General features: G+C 40.5%; 1 protein-coding gene across 1 annotated transcript in view; it reads left to right on the forward strand.

Annotated features, from left to right (window-relative positions):
• EDNRA (endothelin receptor type A) overlaps positions 1 to 25,679 on the forward strand; it is a 111,521-nt gene that overhangs the window by 44,473 nt on the left and 41,369 nt on the right. The window contains exon 3 of the mRNA XM_073604726.1: positions 9,996 to 10,123. Within this exon, the coding sequence (XP_073460827.1) occupies positions 9,996 to 10,123 (128 nt within the window). The remainder of the gene's footprint in view (positions 1 to 9,995; positions 10,124 to 25,679) is intronic.

Consider the following 25,679-nt stretch of genomic DNA (forward strand, 5'->3'; position numbering starts at 1 on the left):
GTAACTGTCTGCCTGTATCGGAGGTAGGAGCAGACAGCTATGCTGAGAGCCTGCAGGATCCTAGCATTGATTAGAAGACTGGAAAGCTACTGAATTACTGCTCAGAGGCAGTGGCAGCCATCGGTCAGTAGCTCGCACTTACCACACCGTGGGTTCCCAATGCTCGTGGCATCCCGTCCCATGCCCCTGCTCTCCACGGCAGTGACGGGTTCCGTTTCCTCCCTCCTTGGCGGCCAATTGGGAGTCTTCTCTTTTCGGTCAATCAGAAAACGTGTCTCACACTAGCTTCTGATTGGCCGGATTGAGGATCGTGTTACAACAGCGAATATTCATTCGCTATTGTAACACTTGGGTGGGCTCGTGTCACAGAGCATTGCGCCTATGGCTCTAATCAGGTGCTTCAAAAAAAAACACCCCCCGCTGCTGTAATTCCTAAAAGGAGCCGGACACCTGAATAGGGGGTGACCGCGGCGGCCATAGATAGATTCATGCAATGCATGAATCTATCCATTATTCATATAGGGGGTGGCGAGGATAGAGGTTGGGCGGCACCTGGGCGCCCCTAATGGACGGGCTGCCACTGCTCAGAGGGGGAACAGGATGAACAACAAAGAAACAAGAGAGCGCACCAGCCTAGCGCATTATCCTTGGCAAATTTTAATAAATTAAAAACAAGGTAAAAAGCTACTCACAAAAGTCGCAGGTAAAATAGCATATCAAACGCACAAAGGCAATAGTTCCAGTGGTAGGCAGCTATCCAGGTCCCAGGAGGGAGGCACACGGACCGCCGCTGGCTTACGCGTTTCGAAGGTTTGACCTTCTTCCTCAGAGCCTCTGAAGGCTCTGAGGAAGAAGGTCAAACCTTCGAAACGCGTAAGCCAGCGGCGGTCCGTGTGCCTCCCTCCTGGGACCTGGATAGCTGCCTACCACTGGAACTATTGCCTTTGTGCGTTTGATATGCTATTTTACCTGCGACTTTTGTGAGTAGCTTTTTACCTTGTTTTTAATTTATTAAAATTTGCCAAGGATAATGCGCTAGGCTGGTGCGCTCTCTTGTTTCTTTGTTTTTCACTATTAGGATAATCCCATCCTTCGAGAGCAGCAAAGCCGAAGCCCATAGCCCCTCTTGAATCTCTTTAGCTAACACACCAGTGCGCAAGAGTACTTTTTTCGTGTTTCTATACAAATTTTGGGGAACAGGATGAACTAAGTTGCTGAGAAAAGGACTTTGATGTAGTAAGTACTTAAATGTCAATAGCTGGCCATGGGTTGACTTAAAATTTGCACCATTGTTAGTCTTGTGTAATACTTTATATATTTCGGTTTTATGTAAATACCTTAATTACTGTGTCTTAAATCACCTTAAATTTACAAATATGTAGTAAATTGTGGCCACATTTACGCATTGCAGATACAGGCTCTGCTTTCTGGTTGCTGACTCTATAATCTAGGGAGGAGAATATCACCGCTCCAGGTAGGTCAGCCAAAATGAAAAGTAAAACCTCTCCTCCAGTTTAGAAGCCACAGGTGCTGGCAATGTATATAACAATGAAATAGGAAGAAGTTCTGGACAACCGCACTCCAAAAATTGCCTTTTATTCAAAAAACAGGATCAAAAATACATGCCACAGCAGAACGGACAGAAGAACTGACGCGTTTCACACTATCAAACAGTGCTTAATTATAGCTGCTGACTCTAACTGGAAGTCTACAAAACAAGCAGTCTGTTTTATTCACGGTCTTAAACCAGCCACACGTCTGTTAGTAGCTAGATACCATGTGGTCTTTGCCATTGATTTAGGTCATGTGTGGCATTGGTAAGTATTTTGACCTCATAATTGTGATGAAGATTTAATTCATATGTTTAAAGTGTAATCAAGGTGTCTAATTATTGTATGAACAGACTGTAAGCATCATAAAATAGAACTATTGGCAAAAACCTTTTTATTTTATTTTTATTTTGAATAGAGTAATGTAAGAATATAACCCCTGTTAGTTTGTTTTATTATTATTATTACTATTATACAGGATTTATATAGCGCCAACAGTTTACGCAGCGTTTTGCCATGTTTATCCCATTGCATAGATTTCTCTCTTTTTCCTGTCCCATAGACAAAACAGGAAGTGAGAGGAAATCTCTCCAAAGTAAGAGAATCCTTGGTTGTCACCAAGGTCACCAGAACTAGTGTCATGAAGATTTCCCCTCTATTCCTCTTCTGGTGACAATGGAACATTTGGGATCTTCTTTCTACTCTACTCCACTGTATCCGAAACGAAAGAAAGTTTTGCCTTAGGTTATACTTTAAGCTTGTGGTTTAAATGTACGTTGATGGTGTTGTCAAGATTATATTGGCAATGGCAATAAACAAATGGGTTTGTGCATGGACTACATCCCTATTGTTTCACTTCAAATGGGGCACATGCATCCATTAGTGACAGTGGAATTTACAAAGTACTATTTGTGTAATTTACTAGAGAGCTGGATTTGTTGATAAAGTGAATTTTCTGGGCATAGGTGAAGACCTTGAGTTAAGAAGGTTAAAAGGTTGATGGGAGAGAGCTCCTTGTATATCCTGGCCTTGTTGAGAATCTTCCAAGCATCTGAAAACACATGGATAAAGAGCAGCCTGCAAATCATCTCTGACTAGCTAAAATCCATAAAAGAGAAACAAGGTTATGAAGCAAGATAGAAAGCTCTGTCATTTTCACGAGAATAAATATTAATATTGTGTGTTTTACGTATTTTCAAAGTTGTTTCCCAAGAATCCCCATTTATCCAGTTGTAAACGTCCTTGGAAATGTTTACCAAAGAAGAATCTTGTGTATGTGTCTCTGATCATGTTTTCAAATGTCATGCGGTTGCTTCTCTTAAAAAACGGTTTCCGCTTTTGTTGATTTCGAGAAACAAGTTGTATTTACACTTGAGGACAAACCCAGAGGATACACGTCTCCCCTGCTGTGTGACTGCTCTATGGAAAAGATGTGTATACCGGGCAAGGGGACCGAGTTGTCCCGCAGATGTCTGCACACAGCCAACAAACTTTCCTCTGTAAGGGAAATAATGAGAAGTTTGATAGAAAGGTATACAGTTTCAATATCACGTTGTTAGGCATTCAAGTTACATTATTATTTTGTGTTTAGTCCAAAATACCCAGAAAAAAAGATATGTAGATTAAACAATAGAATAAATGTTGAAGAGAAGCATGCAGTTTTAATATCATATTGTTAGGCACTCAAGTTACATTATTATTTTGTGTTTAGTCCAAAATACCCAGAATTAAAAAAAAAAAAAAAAAACGTAGAAAAAACAATAGAATACATTTTGAAGAGACTAAAGCTTTATTTCCTAAAACCCCACTCCAAAAATAAATAATTCCTTCCCCCTCCTAATAAAAAGGCTAATTAAAAGCTAAAAAATATCTAAAACATTAGATGGTTACCTTATCTTTGCCAGTGAGCAATCTACAAGTTTAGCAGGGGGAAATAACCACATGTTTTCATATGCGATCAAGCACAAGTCACACTGGAAGCCTAAGGCCATCCATAGATGAAGCGATTTTCTTTCCTGCAAGCACACATTCAATGTTGATGGGGGAATTCCTCCTGCAGAGCTATTGTGTTCTCCTGGCAGGGGGGCGGGGAAAGCCGGGAGAACACAGTGGTTATTGCTAGTGGCTATAACAGCCGCTGGCAATAATTGCATGTGAAATCCTGCAGACTGGTTGTACCCAAGTTGATCGATCAATCAACTTGGGTACATTCAGCCTGCCCATACATGGTTTGGAGATTCAGCCAGTTCCTGCTGAACCAGCCAAGATTATAACCATCTATAGCCAGGTTAAAGCAGAATTTCACTGCATTTGGTCACCACAAACCAAAAACGGTGTTTAGTTCTGATCTAATATTCAAAGCAAACTTCCCTATCCATCGATGTTTACATGCTTTATTTTGCTGAGAAATCACATTAAAAAACACCCCCTAGCATTTCTGATGGTGACCATCTTGAGTAAGGGCAGATGATTCTTGTAGCATTTACGTCTTGGAATCCATCTCCCCTAAGCTAATGCATGCAAGCAGGGGTGTGCTTAGCTGAGAAGACCCCTCCTCCTTTCCTGAAGCCTCCTGGGATGTATGACATGATTTGCCTAGGCATGAACACAGGAAGTAACTGAAGAAATGTAAAAAAAAACAAAAAACAAAGTTTAAAACAAGTAAATATACACACTTTCCACTTTATTTACTAATACTAGCAGCATAAGGATTACAAATAGCCAATGTACAAGAAGAACAAATGTGTAGTGGGAGGTGTGCTAATTATACTTCATTGGCTGAAGATGGTTTTGGCTTGAAAAGTCCTTACTTTGGCTAGTTTTGCAAGAAGATTATTTTTAAAAAAAATCCCTTTTAGGTTGATGGTGAATCTTTCCTAACAATTCTCTCCCATCAACACGTGAGGTTGATTTACTAAAGTCAAAAACACTGTGCACTTTGCAAAGTACAGTTGCTCCAGAGATTAGTACATGAGGTAAACCTTCACTTTGCCAAGAATACCCAATCATCTGCAAGGAGAATTTTTGCTTGCATATGATTGGATGCTGGAAGTCAGCAGAGCTTCTGCTCATTTATTAAGCTCTGGAGTAACTGTTCTTATGAGGTGCAATTGCACTTTGCAAAGTGCACAGTCTATTTGATTTTAGTAAATCAATCCCATAGCTTACATAGGGCTTGCCTTTTCTGGGAGTTGAACAGAGTGGCAGGGAAGTAAAATAAAGTTAAGCATATGCTGCTGTAAAGGTCTAAATTGCTTTGAACCCATTTCTTTGCCTTTTTTTTGGGGGGGGGGGGAGTAAAGTATCCTCTTACATTGTTTTTCCATTTGTGTCCCATAGGACTTCCCTCCACTTTCTGTTCCACAGCCAAAACTGGAGGAAATCTCTCCAAAGTGAGGGAATCCCTGGTGGTTAGCAGAATCAGCAGAACTAGAATCCCCACTGGAAGATTTCCACTCTATTACTGTTCCGATGTCAGCCCAAAATTTGGGATTTTCTTTTACTTTCACTATGAATGATAACAGTAAACAGTACACATAGAGAGGGTGAGTCTCCTTAATCGGGGCACAGACAGCAATAAACACTGACAGTTGTGCTAATCCCTCTCCACTCTGTCCAAGGCTAAAAAAAAGTTTTGACTTTAGTTATACTTTAAACGAGAATTTCAGATATGAGTAGAACCAGATGGACTGATGATTGATTACTTTTTTTTAGGGAACTACACTGGCAGTATCTATTCACTGAAGTTCTTGACCCTTCCTGATGTATTTCTTTTGCTTTAGCAGGGATTGTCTCAATGGAGGGTTAGACTCCTAATGACCACAGAATATGGATGACTCAGGCACTCAAGTACTGTACATCTTCAATGAGTACCTCTAGTTTTCTTTATGGTTTCCAGCTCCCAAAAGCTATAGCCTGTGCTTTGTTTGGAATTTTACTTTTAGCCAACATCCATGGGATTAGTATATTGGTGTTGTCTAAGTGTTTATCATATCAACAGCAGTAAACAGAATAACTAAAAAAAAAATGGGTAATATGTCCTGTGTCACGGTAAGTTGGACAGGAGGACCTCTCTGTGGTTTTGCATAGCATCAATGCACAGATTTAAATGCCTGGTAATGGTACAAAGAGGCCAACCACAAAAATGTTTTCATTAAGTGTTTACCTACTTAGACACTGATTTGTCATGTCTACTGCTTTGTATGAGCGTAGATGTAAAATGAGTACGTTCATTGCATTCAGTGTAGTAATCATTGTATCAACATCATCTCCTGACCACAGATGAGTTTAATGTAGAGGAACTGTAAAGCCTGGAGTGGTTACAGTCAAGCATGTTTAATCTCTGCTTTGCTATTTTAGTTTCATAGTAGGTCTGATCATGGGAAACATAAATAGGAACGGAAAACAGACTACAGTAATTTGGAAAGACAATTAAAGAAAACAGAACGAATCTTGGTTAAGTTTTCTGTTGTTCTTCTGTGCTCCTGTTACATCATCAGTCACAGTTTAAATCTTACATTATTTTCACAACACCCCAAAAGAAAACAGGGTAAAGATGGCCAAGCCAGTTTTTTTTAATAATTTGCTACTAATACATCCAAACATGCCAGGATTTCTCCAGAGCCTCTCCCATCCTTTGGAACTCGTTAACTCAACTTGTCCGGCTATCCCCTACTTTTGCTACCTTCAGGCGATACCTGAAAACTCATCTCTTCAGGAAAGCCTATCACGTCTCCAACTAATCTCCTACCAGTTCCATCAGCTTATTTCCCACAGTTACAACCTTTTGTACCACCTGCCCCACCCTTATAGATTGTAAGCTCTTCTGGGCAGGGCCCTCTTAATCCTCTTGTATTTTATTGTATTTTAACTGTATTGTCTCCCTTTTATATTGTAAAGCACTGCATAAACTGTTGGCGCTATATAAATCCTGTATAATAATAATAATAATTTATGCACGATGCACACCTGTGTAGGTATTGCAAAGCCAGAGAATGGTAATGGACCTGATTTTTCTGCAGAATTGTGGTGTAGTGTTTGCACCAATGATGCTTTTTTACGTTCTGCAAGTGGCTTACTCAGTGAGACAAGTTACATTGTATACATGCAATGAAGGCAAGAAACGTAACTTACCTTCTTATCAAAAGCACATACCTTCCTGTCACTGTTTAGAGGTTGAAGACTTTCTCCCTACACCAAGGCATTGGGCAGAGTACAGATTCAGCTTAATGAAGGGTTATAGGTTGTGTTAGGAGCGAGATTACAACCAGGGTTAATTTCAGACAGGCCTTAGAATAAATAGGTACTTTTTTGCAGGACTATCTACAGTACCTGTGTGTGATTAAGTTGTATAACAATTATATGTTCACCCCCACCCTCTTTATATCGTCATTACAAGTAAACATGGTGCTGCTTTAACTTAAGCAGACCTATGAGGAAGAAAGTGCTCAAGGGTCCGGTCTTTTAAGATGCTGAATTGGCTCTTAGGAGAAACATGTGCATAATAAATGACAGGAGTGCCTTGAGGAAGCATTAGATACACTTTGTACCATTTGCCTTTCCTTCATAAAAAGTCTTAACTTCCTGATGACATGAGCTGTAATAACTACCTGCTTTAACCCTTTTACTGCTGCCCTAAATATTATGGCATGGCAGCGTTGGGATGTAAACACATATTTCTTTTATTTTTTACAGAGCAGGCCTTGAGCTTTCATATATATATATATATATATATATATATATATATATATATATATATATATATATATATAAAACAAAATCTTAGTGATTTAAAACAAGTTGATCATATGACGCAGCAGCAGCACTTACAAATATGTACACACCATATAAGCACATATAATAAAGAAAGTCTTGCACTGTCAAAATAGTGCTATATTGTGGTATGTCCTTCCTCAATAAATATTGCCAACAGATAAAAGAAAAATATTTAAGTCCATCACATACTCCAAATAAGCATTATATGAATGTTAAAGTGATATAAGTGTCCAAAAAACACTTAAAAGTCCTTAGGTGAAAATAGGTATTTCCTTCCAATTATAAATAGGTGTGACACCTTGTGCTCCCCAAGGGATATATATGGCAAAAATACCTTCTTGCCAGATAATAAGACCTTTCAAGGCCTATATGCACATTAGTGAGTAATCACCCCTGACTTCGGGTATATGCCAGCTTTACTGTTCAGCCTGTTAAGGGACGCCAGTGATGCATATAATGGTCTCAAAGGAACCACAGACCCGATAATGCGATATGCCAGAAGGAAGAGGAAACAAACTCATTGCGCAGCATTCAATTAAAAGCACAGGAGTGCTAATAGCAAATCTACTTGCAGCAAAGATTAATTACACAGGCATATTGGACAAAACATCAGTCAAACACTCTCCATGAGTGCTAAGACGTCACCGCTATTCCTTGCCTTGCCTGACATACGTTTCGTTCAATAGAACATCTTCTGTGAGGCATTCTGGCATATCGCAGAATATTGGATGAACTATCGTCCCTTTTTTTTTTTTTTTTTTTTTCTGCATGCTCGTCTCATCTCGAAAATGAAAAGGTTACTCAACTTACGAAAATTCTTGTACGATAAAATACAATTTCGGAAGGGATGTAATATATTGTATTGTATTTGTTTTGTATTTTTGGATTAAAGCAATACTGAATAAATGAAAATTGTACGGTCTGGTATTATACGAGAAAAATGTTTGTGTTTGTCCCTTCAGATAATTTCAGATGAACTGTTGTGATTGGCTCTCAAAAGCTGTGTACTAACATTTACATTATCCTACTATCGATTCGAGAGCTGTATTTTTCGTACAATTTTCTGTTCGTATGTACTAGGCTTTAGGTTATTTGTTATTGTTAATCATGTGTTATGCCGCGTACACACGGTCGGACTTTACAGCAGACTTTGCCCGGCGGACTTTTCGATGGACTTTACGACAGAATTTCTGAATGAACGGACTTGCCTACACACAATCCACCAAAGTCTGTCGAATTCGTACGTGATGACGTACGACCGGAATAAAACAATGAAGTTCATAGCCAGTAGCCAATAGCTGCCCTAGCGTGGGTTTTTGTCCGTCGAACTAGCATACAGACGAGTGGACTTTTCGACCGGACTCGACTTCGGCGGATAGATTTAAAACATGTTTCAAATCTAAGTCCGTCCAACTTTTGAGCAAACAAAGTCCGCTGGAGCCCACACATGATCGAATTGTCTGACGAAATCCCGTCCGCCGAGCAAAGTCTGCCGTAAAGTCCGACCGTGTGTACGCGGCATTACATGCAGTAATTGCCCATTTGCAGTATATGATCACACAATGCATATATTTTGTTTAGATTGAAAGGAAATGTAGTAGCTGTTTCTGTCTAAAACAATAGTAAGTTCAAAGAGAGGGAGGGGACACTACCGAATAATTATAAGCATGGTCTAAATGTATATACAGTATACATGTACGAACATGCAAACACTAAAGCTGATTCATCAGTTTTTTTTTCTATCACCCAGGAGGCTGATTGAAAGAAACTGAATGGATTTCCCCTTCCATACATTTGAGGTGGTTGGGGGAATTTTCAGCTGTACTGTCAAAAACACTGATCAGCACAGCAGCCAGTCGCTAAGCCAATCAGTGCTGCAGAGACTCAAACAAAGATTTTTTTCAACAAGCCCATTCATGAGAAGTCAATCATTACATCAACTTCTCTCAAAGAGAAATGTCCTGAATTGGATCAAAATGTGTCTAGTCTCTGCTGAACCAGACAAAATTCAATCCATCTATGGCTAGCTTTAATAATCGTATACTTACATTTTCAAAGGAACTCTGACATGTGAAAATCAAGAGGCTGTTATTGCAGAACTCTCCTTTTGAGAATTCTAGTTGCCTTCTAAGTCACTGACCCGAAACAGGTATAGAGATTACAAATTCAGACACACCTCTGACATTGCTTTACAGTATGCTTGTGCTGGGTCTATGACTTAAATGTACTTGGGCACAGCCAGACAACTAGAATTGTCTTCAGGAAGTCAGCCATGACAACCCCTATTCTTACATCCTGACAGTGTTACTTTAATTTAGGTTAAAGGTAAATATAACGAAAAGGATAAGATTAAGTGTGTACATTGCCTGTTTTTTGGGATGCTCTTAAACAGATTTATGCACACAATTTTCTCAGGATGTTGTACTATTCTTTCCTTTTATTTATGGACCATGGAATATTTGTAATCCAATTACTGTACATTGCCTGTTTTTTGGGATGCTCTTAAACAGATTTATTGGTGCACACAATTTTCTCAGGATGTTGTACTATTTCTTTCCTTTTATTTATGGACCATGGAATATTTGTAATCCAATTACTGTACAATGTATGTATACATCAATAAACATGTCTACATTAAATAAAACCATCTAATTCTGTGTTCCTCTCCAGCTTCATGCACAGCGGTGGCCATTTGATCAGTCTTCAGTTGGAGCAGGTCTTTGCAAGATCGTTCCATTTGTTCAGAAGGCTTCAGTTGGAATCACAGTGCTCAACCTGTGTGCTCTGAGTGTGGACAGGTATGCTTATATTACTACTTTTCATCTTGACCCTAACTGACTTTTCCCCTTTCAGGGAGTTATTGACCTCTGTCCTACAAATGCTGCAAAGAAAACCCTGGTAGACTGTGCCTATCCCCTGGCCATGTAATCTCTCAAAGCCCAATTTCATGTCAGTTTTTTACTGTCCCCCTGGAAGGCAAAACAAAAGCAGCTCAGGCTGCAATACTCACTTTCAATCCAAAATTGATCCCAGTGCCTCTTTTTCGTCACAAGAATGCATCCAGTCCACCAGCATCCTTCAAACCGAAAGACTGGGGAAAGTCTTCATGGACCCCCCCACTTGCGATTGGAACCCTGCACTCACAGTGTTTTGATGCAGAGAACGACAATAATGTCATAACATCAGTGCCACTTTCTCAATCTTCCAAGACCGCCCACCACAGTGAGAAAGCCGTTACGGCTCATAAATGGATACTGGAGGTGACATACCTGATTAGGTCCCTAATTAATCATGTAACAGCTGTCACAAAGCTCTGTTGCCTTACTTGGTTTCTAGATTCTGAACTACACCTGTCAAGAAAAATATGGGAGATGCTCTTCTGGCTTCTATCTGAAAATATTTGTTGCCCAGCATTGTCTGGTCTTATTGCTTCTCAATCACTGACCTGGAACATAGAAGAAGCCAAACCTCACCTGCAACAAACATGGAGCAAAAGAAATCCATAAATGAGCCTGTGTGACTCCACAATGATTATTACTCCACAAATATTCGAGCCAAAGCATCAGCATGGCAGTCAGGCAATCTGTGCAGCACTAATTATGACTAAAAACACAACCACATATAAACCAAATAATAATATAATGTGAAGTAAAAGTCTTTTATATGAATCCAGCAATCTTGCCTTTTTTCCACACTCACAAATAGGGGGTCTTTCCGATTTTTCCAGACACTTCTCCTTTAAGATGACCTCTCCAGCTCTCTCGCTCCTCTTTTCCTTCACTCAGCTACATATAAAGAAAACAAACTAAATAGTGTTTTATCATTAAGTTTTGCTTTATTTACACACTCCCACATAAAAACAGCACTCACATTGTTTAGGTGGTCACAAACACCAAGATACATTCACCTGTATGCTTTAGGCCTGGTTCACACCTATGCATTTTTTTAGTGCATTTTCAGTTTTGCAGAAACACAGTACAGTCCATTTTCCATGATTTCCTATGGGTCATGGTCACATCTGTGCATGCTAGGGAAAGGGCCAGGGACTTTTTTCTGGTTTTTGGTTCCATAGACTTCAATGGATCAAAAACTTGTATTGAAAAAAGCAAAATGCACCTGGAATATGCAAACTGCAACCTGCATAGTGCGAACGAGGCCTAAAAGAACTCTCATGTGCATGTAACAGCAGTCACAAAGCTCTGGTGCCAGTATTTCCTGTATTCCTGAAAGTGATGACGTCACCCAGTAAGCCCCACCCCTACACGTTTTGTCACTGGGTCACATGACTTCCCCCTGATTAACACGCTTATATGGGAGTTTGGTAGGCGCTAGCATCTTAAAATTACAGATTATGGTATTTGATCATAGCAGCTCACAAGGGACACTATATTAGTCAAGCAATCTCTATTTTCAGAAGACGGGGCCAGAAATATCAGCGCACATATTTTTATCATGACAGGTTGTCCTTTAGGATTTCTGCTCTCTTTTTAACATGTGGGTAGCTTTTTTTTTAAATCAGCCTATGTAGAAGGAAACAAAGAATCTATTGTTTTGTTTGTTCACAGCCATTTTGTGAGCCATTTTGTTAGCAAGATATTTTCTTTTACAGTTTATACATGTTTGAAGAATTTTTGTTGGACTACCATTTTCTGCAATTGCAGGCCATAAATTTAGCAAAAGTTTGTAGATCAGCAAGAAATTTCTCCAGAGGGTTGCAATATTCAGTTTGGCCCATCACTGGCCTATCAGCTCTATAAACACTGACTACGTTTCCTCATGTAGTTAGTTATATGTGACATCCTTTGTTGGCTGATGACTTCAAAGCAGAGCCCCTCCTCCCCACCTTGCACGGAATTGGCAGAATATTAGCAAGGATCTCTTACCGCTGTTTATTGGCATGCACAGCACGCTGGGTGATTTCCCCCACAAATTCATGTCAGATGTCTGTTTATTCCAGATGTATCAAGATAACAACATGATGCTTTACTTAACCATCATGTGTCTCTATTTCTTCTTTGAGAGAGGACTCCTGATGAGTTTTTACAGGGGTTCAGAAGAACAAGTTTTAACCAGAACATTTCCGACCATCTGTTAACACTCACACGACAACTTCCAACATGACTGTCGAGAGCGCATAAACTTGAGTACAGGGAGTACAGGGATTTGGCAGGGAGAAGTGCATAATGGCACAGAGCTGAATAAACTGGTGCCAATCCATTCCAGCATTATTTTAAATTGTAATTAGATTACATTTACGATGATCAGTCTTCAAATATAATCTATCCATAGCTAAAAGAAAAACTATGGACATGTTTTACTCAAGTGAAAATAATATATATAATATATCATTATGTATTTTTTACTTAAGTGAAAATACTATGCATATTTTTATTTCTCTGGGAACAAGACTAAAATCTTGGAGCAGTTCCATGTGAAAAAAAAGCAGAACTTGGGAATGTAGCTGCTTCATTTAATTTTAGAGGTATTTCAGCATTGTCAATACTTTCATTGTAAGAAGTTAGAAAGCTGTAGTTTTTACCCTGGGGAAACTCTCTGCAGCATTTCAGTCCTTCAGGTATATAGTGGCAATAAGAGACCGGCAGTTGAATAGGATTGTGGGCATCTTAAGGTGCAAGGGAGAGATGTATGTAGATCTAAAACTGCCCTAGGCACATCTGCATGTTGACATCCTATTGTAATTGAATGCTAGAATGTGCAACTGGAAGCAGCATACTGTCTGCTTTATTCGAAGAGCTACTTTCCAACTGTATAGACCACCAGTAAGAGGAAGGAGAGAAGGTTTCGTGGTTGCTAACCTATGAAGAACCTTCTGACTTTTCCCAACACCCCTTGCACCCACTTCCTCCTACATTTCTCTTGCTGAATTTAGACTCCAGTTCCCAGACAGTAGCGAGTCTTTGCTCTAACTTTGAAAAAGAAAATATTTATGTAGGCAGTTATTATAAATTATTTCAGTACCAGCAGCATATACTGTATGTGCAATATATTCATAAAACTCATATATTGATCCTGTTGAGCACTTTTAAAACCATTTGAATTGCAAGAGGATATAGCATGTCATTGTAAAGGAGTCAGACGTTTAAGGTTCCAAGTCACAACATTAATATTGTTAAGATCAATATTTATATATAATATAAATATATAATATATATATACAGCAGGTAAAATAAGTATTGAACACATCACCATTTTTCTAGGTATATATTGTTCTAAAGGTGCTATTGACATGACATTTTCACCACATGTCGGTAACAACTAATGCAATCCATACATAGAAAGAAACTAAAACAAATAAGTCCAGAAATTAAGTTATGTGTAATAAAATGCAATGACACTGGGAAAAAGTATTGAACATGCTAACTGAAATGTGTTTAATACTTTGTACAAAATCCTTTGTTAGTAATGACAGCTTCAAGATGCCTTCTGTATGGAGAACCTAGTTGCATGCATTACTCAGGAGTGATTTTGGCCCATTTTTCCACACAGTCTTCAAATCTTGAAGGTTCTGTGGGTCTCTTCTATGAACTCTGATCTTTAGTTCATTCCATAGATTTTCTATTGGATTCAAGGGATTTATTTTCTTTCTTTAAAAGCTATTGAGAGTTTTCTTGGCTTTGTGTTTCGGATCATTGTTTTGCTGAAGTGTCCACCCTCGTTTCATCTTCATCATCCTGGTAGATAACAGCAGATTCTTATCAAGAATGTAACAGTACATTTTTCCATTTATCCTTCCTTCAACAATATGAAGTTTGCCAATACCATATGCTGAAAAACAGCCCCACACCATGATGTTGCCACCTTCAAACTTCACTGTCGGTATGGTGTTTTTGGGGTGATGTGCAGTGCCAATTGTCCTCCAAACATGGTGTGTATTATGGCATCCAGAGAGTTCAATTTTGGTCTCATCTGACCAGACTATATTCTCCCAGTATTTCACAGGCCTGTGTAAATGTTGTGCACACTTTAAAAGAGTTTTAACATGCTTTTTATCCAGTAATGGAGTCTTGCATGGTAAGCACGCATACAGACCATGGTGGCTGAGTGCATTACTTATTGTTTTCTTTGAAACAATTGTACCTGCTAATTCCAGGTCTTTCTGAAGATCTCCACAAGTGGTCCTTGGCTCTTGGACAACTCTTCTGATAATTCTTTTCACTCCTCTGTCAGAAATCTTGTGAGGAGCACATGGTCATGGCCGGTTTTGGTGAAATGATCTTTTCACTTTCGGATTATGGCCCTAACAGTGCTCACTGGAACATTCAGAAGTTTACACATAACTTCATTTCTGAATGTATTTGTTTTGGTTTCATTGTATGTATGAATTGCATGGGTTGTTACTGACATGTGGTGAAAATTTCATGCCAATAGCACCTTTAGAAATACATTTACCTAGAAAAAAAGTGATGTGTTCAATACTTATTTTACCCGCTGTATATTTCTATATATCTAGATATATCTAGATATATCTAGATATATATAATTTTATTTTATTATTTATTTATTTATTTTTTCTGGTTTCAGCCCCCTCCCCACTGGTAAGGTAAGCATATATGGTTGGGCAATGACATTCCACAAATACATGCTCATGTAAATAGAAAAACAAGATAAGCAGAACACAATTCATTCATTAGGTAAAAACACAAATAACAGTCTGTCAACCCATTTTTATATAACTCAAGGTTAACAAGTGTTTTTTTTTTTAATTAAGCATTTAGGGATAGGTTAGGGTTGTTGAGTTTACAGTTAATTAAGCTAAGTTAGCATTTTTTTAATAGGACATTAACCTATGAATAAATATTGCATTTTTTTTGTGTACTCATTTTGTAAAAGCTTATTGTCATACTCCCCACCATTTGGTCCCCATCCCTGCTGAAGGGGAGGAGCAGAGTTTAGACTGGGTGATCCACCCCTGAGCTAAAGCCACATTATTAAATGCCTAGGCAACAGCAGTATCACAAAGTACCCGTTTCTGAAATTAGGGTTTATTCACACCACAATGCACAATATAACATGCATCATAACAGCTGATATAACACACTATGATTGTGTTGCTTTGTCATGTATTGTTACTTGCACACAAACACTATATGCAGTTTGTTATGGTATAGCTAGCTTTAGTTAGTTACATTCTATTGGACTTATTGAAGATGTTTCACCAGTTATCCAATTGGCAACTGATGACACCAGTAACAGGCATTATGGCGCACTATATATGTGTTGCGTTACCATTTGTTTGGTAATTGCACCCCAATGCCATATGCAGTGTGCACAGCTAGCATTAGTTGGTTACATGCTACTGGATTTATTGAAGACATTTCACAATTTATAGAAGTGGAAACTGAGGAAACCAATTGCAAGAGTGGCAAAGTATGTTCCTGTTATGTAGGGAGCGCATTTGCAAAAGTTTTTATTTTTTATTTTTGCTACTTGTCTTCTAAATATTCATATGAAAACATATGAAAATTAAAATTTGAATAATTTTACCACTGACAAGAAAGACTTATTTCTTATTTCAAATTCTTACAATCCCATGGATATTATAATTACCAAAAATGGAAAATGTAAAAGGCTCCAGCACCTGCATGATCAAAATCATAGTACATTAATATATTTTAAACCCGATCCTTTGGTCACTTCAGCCTTTAAAATTGTTTAGTTAAAAACAGGAAGCCTAACATGCACGTAAACTTATGCAACATGAGTATTGCTATACAAATTATACAGCCTCAAATTTTTGTTTACACAGACTGTAGTAAACATTCATGCTGAAAAGACATAGCACACTCTAAGGGCATTGGCGGTAACTTTTCTGCTCCGTGATGTCCTTGCCCTACTAATCTTGTCTTTTACGCAAGTGCAGTACCTTTTACCATCTGACGCATTTGTTAAAAATTTCTGTAGTTAGAATTATTACTGAATCCGGTAACCACAGTTTTTCGGTAATTAAACCCAGGCAGCAGGAGACGTGAATCAAACAACACTTCTGTGATCTTTCACTGCTTACATTGCAACACAGACAACATCTGCCCAGAGAATGTGTATTACTGCTCTTATTATCCATCCAGCCAGATGTGGACCAGCACCAGACAGAACATACTACACAACTACCAATGACCTCACTTCTCAGAACAACCAGAGAAGTAAATTACCATCAAAGCCATTGGTAGAAGGTTCAGTAATTCGAAGCAGCAGGTACACAACTAAAATCTGTGACTCCCAAAGGAAATTAAAAGTAAATACACCACTCTACTATATGATCTTTCAAATATGATAATGTTCTTCTTACAGACTAAGATAAAAAATGTTGTGGTCCTTATGAGCAATAGCCCTGAATTTCCTGTTAAGCTTTGCCGTATTACATGAGTATGCAGTTTGAAAGTAAAAGCAGATATATAGAAAGCATACATAAGTGTTGGGTTTCAACTTTGAAGCAGGTTGGATCTACATACATGGAGAACGTAGGCATACAACGGTCAGTCCCCAAAGCTTGGACCTATCCATTGTCAGATATTCCACATACAATATATTTTAAATACATCAATTCTTTTACAGCACATAATGAAACACTTAAAGTGTATGTAAACCCTAGCAATGAACTTCTGTTATTTGCTGCCTTATAGTATGTTGCGGTGCCATTCATTTTGAATAGTGCCCCAATGCACCTCCACAATTCACTGTAGTCACACAATGCACTGGCCCAAATCCACACCGTTAAATGCACAGCATACCAGACATTAATGCACCTGTGTTAACACAATGTATCAAATCATAAAGGTTTTAATATATCTTTTTTATCATAATGGAGCTTTTCTCTGCCCCTCCTGCCACACAGGTTTTCCTCTTGGTCCTTTATTGTGAGGGACAGCCTCGCTAATTAACAGGGTCCTTCAGGTGGTGGGTGGCACAGTGCCAACTATTATAGGAAAAGTTGAAAGTTGCACATGTCAGCTCTCTCTGGATCTGATTATTTAACAATAGGTTTTCCCTGTAGATATTTGTGTATCATGTTCTCCAAGTTTGCGGCAGCTTTAGACATATACATTCTCCACCCCAAGCTGCTCCTCCTCACTGCCAATTTTAACCCAGGTACCATGCGTTATATGAGCCGTCTCCACTCACAGACCGAGTGTTAAGAAGAAAGCCACCTCAGATTGGAGGGATCACTGGTGTCCCCATTTATTAGCGATTTAGAATAAACATGGGCACCAGTGAACCCTCTGGTGTGCTGGTGGTTTTCTTTTTAGTACTTGCTGCAGGTTTACTTTAAAGGTCTAAGGAGTGGATTTTACTGTAATTCAAGGTAAATGAAATGGCCCCCATGTAAATAATCTTACAACTCTTACCAATGTTAGCCTTAGTTGTGTTACTTTTAGCAAGATGGTATTTGATTTAATATGTTCTGTAAACAAACAGTAAGCAAATCTTTTTTCACTTAGTCTAGGTTCACATATGTGCAACACGTGCACACTTTGCGGGTGCAGCAGCCCATTCATTTGAATGGGCTGCGTTACCCATGAGAAACACAATGAAGAAAGTGCCTCTCTTTTTAAATTCACGCCACACCAAGTTGCACAGTTCTGCATTTTCCAATGCATATGGGTGCCATTAAGAATTTATGGCTACCCCGCACATCTGCTAAAGAGCAGTGTGTTTTGGCTGCAGGTCAGGAAATGTGCAGTTTTGCAAATGTTCCTGATCCACATAGGTGTGAACCTAGGCTTCAGTGCACCAGTTTATGGCTATGGCTACATTTTTACACGTAAAATAGTGGTAACTACAGATATAGAAGGAAATTTGCACCTTTGTAATTTTTTTAGCCCACATATATTTGATTTTTCTGCAGTTGCCAAAATGAGTGCCCATAATGTTCTGGCTTCATGCTGCTGTTTGGAGGCTGCCTATTACACTAAAACCATTTTTTTAGGAGAAAACACAATAATAATGTAGTCTGATAATGTAGTCTGATAACGTGAGTTATAAAATATGTCAGCAACAGGTTTTCACAATACAGGTGTTCTCTTCACATGTTTTGTCTAAAATCACCTACGCAGATCCCATCCTGAACATTAGAAACAAGATTGTCTGAGTGATGTGATGATGTTGTCAGACATGTGTACACATAAAAATTTTGTCTTTCAGTTACCATAAAGTTTAACACATAGGTTTTACTTCTGTGACAGCCCTATTGCTTATCATTTGCGCTGTTCTTCCATTACTATACATATTTACACAGTACTGTACATATATAGAATATAGTAAGTGAAGCTCAGTCAGCAGTAAGTTCATTTCAGCTCAGACTTTTAGGAGCAGGAGAGAAACATAGCAACTAATTAGCTGTACACAACAACGCCATTGTAATTTCCAATGGCATCACTTCTATATGACCTGTATTTGGTTCTGTCTATGTTGCTGTAAATTAGGACAAGCTTTGATTAATTACTTTTTGGAATACATGTGGATTGTCTTCAGATGCTGTCTGCATGCACAGCTCAGTTTACAGTCCAGGGATCACTGTGAGCAGGCAGGTAGATGTCATTTATGTTAGAGGACACATTGCATGTGTCTTCAGCAATAAAAAGCTTGCTTGCTTTTGTATGTAACAGTTATCATTTTAATTAGGGACAGGGAATTCGTTTTAAAATGGGCATGTTTTTACAAGAGGCATATCATTAACTTTTTTACAATTTCATTTAAAAATACTGCTGTGAAGAAGATTTATCATAATACCATAGCTCCTAAATGTCCCTGATTTCGAGGGACTGTCCCTGATTTGGAACAATGTCCCTCTGTCTCTCTTTCCTCCTCATTTGTCCCTCGTGTTGGTCTGGTCTATATGGTTGTATATAATGCACTATGTATCTTTCTAAAAGTGTTTCACAGTACTAATTTAAAAAAAGGGAAAACTGCTCTGGAAACAAAAATCCCAAAAAAGCTGCAACGCAACAGTGAGATACACACAATTATAAACGCAAAACAAGAAAGGTTGCGCTCTATACCCAAAACCACATGAGATTAATAATAAGTGATCAAAATTAAATTGATAATAAATTATCAAAAATAAATATATTAAACTAACTTAAGTCCCTAAAAAATTAATATCATAAAGAGTTAATTGTTGAAGTAAAAAAATAAATCATCAAATATCCATTTAACGAATAAGTGACAAATAGGTGAATAGTCCGTGTTTAGGGTCCAAAGGTGACTTTTCTTAATCAAACCCACCACCATGTGAAGTGTGCGCTTACCAGCTGCACAGACAAGGTTTGCCTGTGGCTAACACCCAGCCAGGGCCTTTTCCTCAGTAACGATCCAATCGCCACATCGCTTGGGGATATCCTGGTCCAGACCTTGACAGATTAATTCTCCGTTAGAAGTCTACAAACTGCTCAGTGGATAGTGGTGCAAACGTGATTCCAAAAGAGAAAACAATAATGGAAGGCCATAGATAAAACCCGTTTGGTTTATTGGGAATATTAAAAAGCAAAAATGCTAACAAGGCATATACAAGGTAAAAAAGTTGCGGCTGGCCGTCTGCAATACACACACCCATGCTAGCAAACAACGGGACGTAGCGCGCAGTGACATCAGTACGTCAGTCCTCCCGTCACAGGTTTGACATCGTCATGGGGCACAGGTGGCATATTGACGCACCGCTGAATAAATAACAAAGCCAGGCCTCGTTCTGAGTTGTAGGTGGCTAACTAAAAACTGCCATTTTGGATAAGGGAATACAGGTCATCCAATAGGACGAAAGCATCTGAGCTAATAATGCCTATGTATATATTCTTATCAAATGGCAAAACTGAATAAAAATATAAATTAACAGCGTTGAAACGTCACACTCGGTATAGATCTGTAACCGGCGTTGACGTGACATCTCAGTTCTGACATAAAAATCTAAAGAAATTAATTCATTATACTAGATAACATTTTCTAGACTAAAACTTGTTCTAAACTGAGAAGGAAGGGCTGAGCCCAGCCCTGACAGTACCCCCTCTTCAACGACCCCTCCCCCTTGGAGGACCACCAGGCTTGAGGGGAAAACGTCTATGGAAATCACAGAGGAGGACGGGGCATGTACGTCCGAGGATGAGACCCAAGAGCATTCCTCCAGACCGTACCCCTTCCAATGCACCAGGTACTTTATGTGCCCACGGAACCTACTGGAGTCAACAATGGACTGTACTTCATACTCCTCATGGTTCTCAACCTGTACAGGGTGAGGACATGGCACAGAGGTGGTAAAGCGGTTGCAGACCAAAGGTTTTAATAAGGAGACATGAAATACATTTGAAATACGCATATTAGAAGGAAGGTCTAATGCGTAAGCCACTGGGTTAATCCTGCAAAGAATACGGACAGGCTCAATAAACCGAGGTGCGAACTTCAGTGAGGTAACACGAGGTTGGGGGTTGCGAAGTGACAGCCAGACCCTGTCCCCAACCTGGTAGGAAGGCGCAGGCAGGCGTCTACAGTCAGCATGGAGTCTGTACCTATCATTAGCATGTCGCAAAGCCTCCTGGATTTGTGGCCAAGTGGAACGAAGACCACGGAGATGCTCCTCTAACACAGGAATACTCTGCAGGACAAATGAGTCAGGCAACATGGAAGGTTGGAAACCATAGTTCGCCATCAACAGGGACAATCGGGAAGCAGAATTCAAGGCACTATTGTAGCAAACTCTGCCCACGGTAATAGGTCTGACCAGTTGTTATGATAGTCAGAAATATAGCAACGTAGGAACTGCTCCAAGGACTGCTTGGCTTGTTCTGCTGCCCCATTAGACTGCGGGTGATACGCAGAGAAAAAGACAAGCTGAATTCCCAACTGTACACAAAAAGCTCACCAGAACCGTGACTCAAACAGACTACCCCTGTCCGAGACAATCACCTTGGGTAGCCCATGTAAGGCGAAAGATCTCCCGAGCAAAAATGGAAGCCAGTTCCTTAGAAGTGGGCAACTTCTTAAGTGGAATACAATGAGACATTTTTGAGAATTGGTCAACCACCATAAGGGTAACTGTGTTGCCCTGGGAGTCGGGTAACTCCACAATGAAATTCATAGACAGGTGGGTCCAGGGCCTCTCTCCATTGGGTATGGGTTGTAGGGTTGTAGGAGGCCCACTGGAAGATGTTGTGGAGTCTAACTCTGAGCACCCATGGAACAGGCAGCTACAAAGGCAGTTACATCAGCACGTAGACTAGGCCACCAGAATTGTAGGGAAATGGCCCAAAAGAGTTGATTCTTCCCAGGTTGGCCAGCAGCCTTGGGAGAATGGTAAGTCTGGAGCACAGCAGTATGGAGACTCACTGGGACAAAGCAGCGGTCACAAGGTTTCTCAGGAGGAGCATGGACCTGAGCAGCAAGAATTTTATCACCCAAAGGAGAAATGAGACTGGTGCGAACCGTAGCCAGAATACGATCAGGAGGAATCACAGGAACCGGAGCCGACCTTCTTGGAAGTGGAGGAAAATTGTCGTGACAAAGCGTCAGCCCTTACATTCTTAGTGCCGGGTAAGAATGAGACAATGTAATTGAAACTTGACAAGAAAAGAGCCCATCGTGCCTTTCTGGGAGAGAGACGTTTAGCCTCAGACAAGAATGTGAGATCCTTATGGTCAGTACGAATGAGAACCGGCAAAGTGGTACCTTCGAGGAGATGTCTCCATTCTTTCAGGGCTAAAATGATCGCCAACAGCTCTCTGTCACCAATCTTGTAATTGCACTCGGCAGGTGACAATTTCTTGGAAAAGTAGCCACAAGGATGCACAGCGCTCTCAGAGGTAGGACGTTGAGACAGAAGGGCGCCAACACCAGTCTCAGAAGCATCAACCTCAAGGATAAAAGTTAACATAGGATCAGAATGTGCCAACACCGGAGCAGAAACAAAGGTAGCCTTGAGACTCAAAGGCCTTAATGGACTCGGGAGACAAACTCTGTGGGTTACCGTTCTTTCTGGTCATATAAGTCAGGGGCTTGACCAGAGACAAGAAGTTACGAATAAACTTCCGATAATAGTTGGCAAAGCCCAGGAAACACTGAAGAGGATGTAAACCCACGGGTCAGGGCCACTGTAGGACTGCCGAAAGTTTCTCTGGGTCCATCGAAAAACCAGCAGTGGGAATGACATAACCCAGGAATTTAACCTGTTCATGATGGAACTGGCACTTCTCCAGTTTACAATAGAGATTGTTCTCTCTTAGTTTCTGTAGCACACAACAGACATCTGTGTGGTGGCTCTCCAGGGACTTGGAAAATATGAGGATATCATTGAGATAAACCACCCCACACAACTGCAACAAATCTCGGAGGACATCTTTAATAAAGTCCTGGAAAACTACCAGGGCATTACAAAGGCCAAAAGGCATTACGAGGTACTCATAATGGCCTGTTCTGGTATTAAAAACAGTTTTCCACTCCTCAACCTCCTTAATCCTCACGAGATTGTATGCCCCTCTCAAATTAAGCTTTGTGAAAACCGTTGCCCCCTTGAGGCGGTCATACAACTCCGTAATCAACGGAATCGGATAGGCATTCTTAATCATGAAACGATTGAGATCCCTATAATCAATACAAGGTCTCAGTTCACCACTCTTCTTCTTCACATAGAAGAAACCAGCACCAGCAGGAGATGAGGATTTGCAGATAAAATTTCGAGAAAGTGCATCTGCCCTTATCCTCCAAGACCGACAAAGGGTAAACCCGGCCACGAGGGGGTATGGCACCAGGTTGAAGGTCAATTGCGCAATCATACAGCCGGTGCGGAGGCAAACTACCGGCTTGACCTTTGTCGAAGACATCGCTAAAATCACAGTACTCCTCTGGCAAGGAGGAGAGTGAAAAGGTGCACAGGACCTTGGCTACCTTCTGGAAGCATGTCTCACTGCATTGTGGTGACCAGGAGAGAACCTCAGCACGGAGCCAATCAAAAGAGGGGTTGTGTAACCATGGATAACCAATAGCCAGCGGAAAATTGGATTATCTCATGGTGAAGAGCCCCTACGACCATGGCTAACGGAACCGTCTCATGAGTCACATTGGCAGGCTGTAGAGGTCTCCCGTCAATAGCCTCAATGGCAAGTGGAGTGTCACGCAGCTGCAGCGGAATCGAGTGCTTCGATACAAAGGCAACATCAATTAACAGGCCTGCAGCCCCAGAGTTGATTAGAGCCTGTATCTCGGTGGACAACTCAACACAAGAAAGGGTGCCGGAACCAGGGGCTTATCATTCTGGATAACTGGGGATGAAACAACGCCACCTAAGGTCTGGCCGTGACAGGACCTCAATGTTCGGGCGTTCTTCAAAATGTGACCTACCTGGCCACAATAAAGGCACAATCTCTCCCACCTCCTAAAGGTTCCCTCATCCGCAGAGAAACACGTGAAACCCAAGTGCATGGGTTCGCCTTCACTGACCAACTCGGTACCAGGAGGCATGGGAGGTGAGGGAGGCATGGGTGGGACTGCAAAGCTCGGAGACAAATATACAGGAGGCTCCCGCAAGCACTCCTTAAAGCGGGGGTTCACCCAAATTTTTAAGTTAATCTTACCCCATTCAGTTAAATTCATAGATGCTCAAATGCCGCACTAAAAATTTTTTATCACCGTAATTACCTTTATATTTTACTTTATAGTTGCACTTCCTGTCTCTTCTCCCATGGGAGTAGGCATGTTTAATGCCTTTCCCCTGTTCCGCACTGTCTCCTGGGAGCTTAGTGTCAGGCTTCCCAAGATTCAGTGCGCTGTTTGGTTGCTATCACAACGGGGCGGGAACTTCCGACGACAACGCCCGTTGTGATGGCAACCCGGAATTTTACGGCGCTGTTCGCTGTTACCAATGAGCATGCGTGGGAATGAGCGGTGAATGCTGGGAGCACAGCATTCGCCACGTCCCGGAAATAAATGCTTGTGGGCTTCACATGCACACAAGCAAGGTGAAAACGGCCGGCATCACATTTCTTAAGTTATTTTTGTGGACGAAATCAGCTAGAGGCAGAAATATTAAACACAAACATTGAGTATTATACTTTGGTTAGCAAAGTTTCACAATGAACGGAAAAAAAAAAACGATAGGTCACTGGACTGCCGCTTTAAAATATTACCAACAAGTGGATTGACTGCATCTTATGAATTCATGGCCTTCGCCTACTGTCAGAAACCATGAAATCAGACCGAGACAGAAGTACAGTTAAATCACACTTGTTTAATAATAAAAGTAAAAAGAACAAACGTAGACAAAAGATAGCCAAAGTTCAGTAGTCGGAATGAATATTCAGCCAAGCTAGAAGTCAGGGATCAATGTAGTGGAACAGCAAGCAGGATCTGGAGCCAGAAGGGGTGTTGCAAAGCAAGTCTTTAAACAGGAACGCAGGAGATACTCTCTGTGATGTTGACCAAGGCAGAGATCCACTGGGCTGAACAGCTTAAGTAGGCAGGACTGACAAGCAGGATATCATCAACAGTTGAGTAACTGTGGAGAGATGGGAGCTGGCAATTAGCCGACAGCTGAGCGGCCAGCTCTGAAAAGGAAGGGCTGAGCCCAGCCCTGACAGAGCATGGATGGTGGCTTGTAAAGCAGAAATTAATGATTAAGCATGATTAAGCTACGAGGGGCAGAGCAAAACGTTTTGGGGGCGTGGCCTGGCGGGAGCCCAGGCTGAGGTTGTCATTTCACTCCTAAACACCTGCGTGGATGAGCGACACCAGGGATTTCCTCCTCTCTCTCTCTCTCCAAAGCAGAATCCAGAGATTGTCAGGGAATTTCTCCCCACACACCTTTATGGAAAAATCCTCAGCTTTCACAATTCTATACATACCCTGACCCTATTATATGGCCCAAATTTCATATTAAAGAGGTGGAGGATATTGTAAGGAATGGCACACGCCTGCAATTTGATGCTCTGAATTCTAAATTTAAACTGCCTAATTCTGTTTTCTGTTTTAGTATGTGCAACTTCCTCATGCATATAATTCTCAATTTGGTACTGCTGCACTCACATTGCAGGAAGGTGGTTTGGAGTCTGTGCTTCAGGATGCTTCTTTACACAAGGTTTTGTCCAATATTTATAAGCAACTTTTTGTGGATGTCAACAGGGTCTTTGCACCTTGCAGAGCAGCTTGGAAAGGGGTGTTCCCTCAGTTAGACGGGGATGACTGGGATGCTCTTTGGGAAATCAATTTTTCCAGGCTGGTATTGGCTAGGGATCATGTCATCCAATACAAATTCCTGCATCGAATATACCTCACCCCAGCCAGATTGGCTAGGATCTTTCTTTCCCAGTCACCCTGTTGCTGGTGGTGTACCTCACCCACAGTTTTTGGGACTATACAGAG

Source organism: Aquarana catesbeiana, linkage group LG01 (genome assembly GCF_042186555.1).
Source record: "Aquarana catesbeiana isolate 2022-GZ linkage group LG01, ASM4218655v1, whole genome shotgun sequence".
In the NCBI taxonomy this organism is placed as follows: domain Eukaryota; kingdom Metazoa; phylum Chordata; class Amphibia; order Anura; family Ranidae; genus Aquarana; species Aquarana catesbeiana.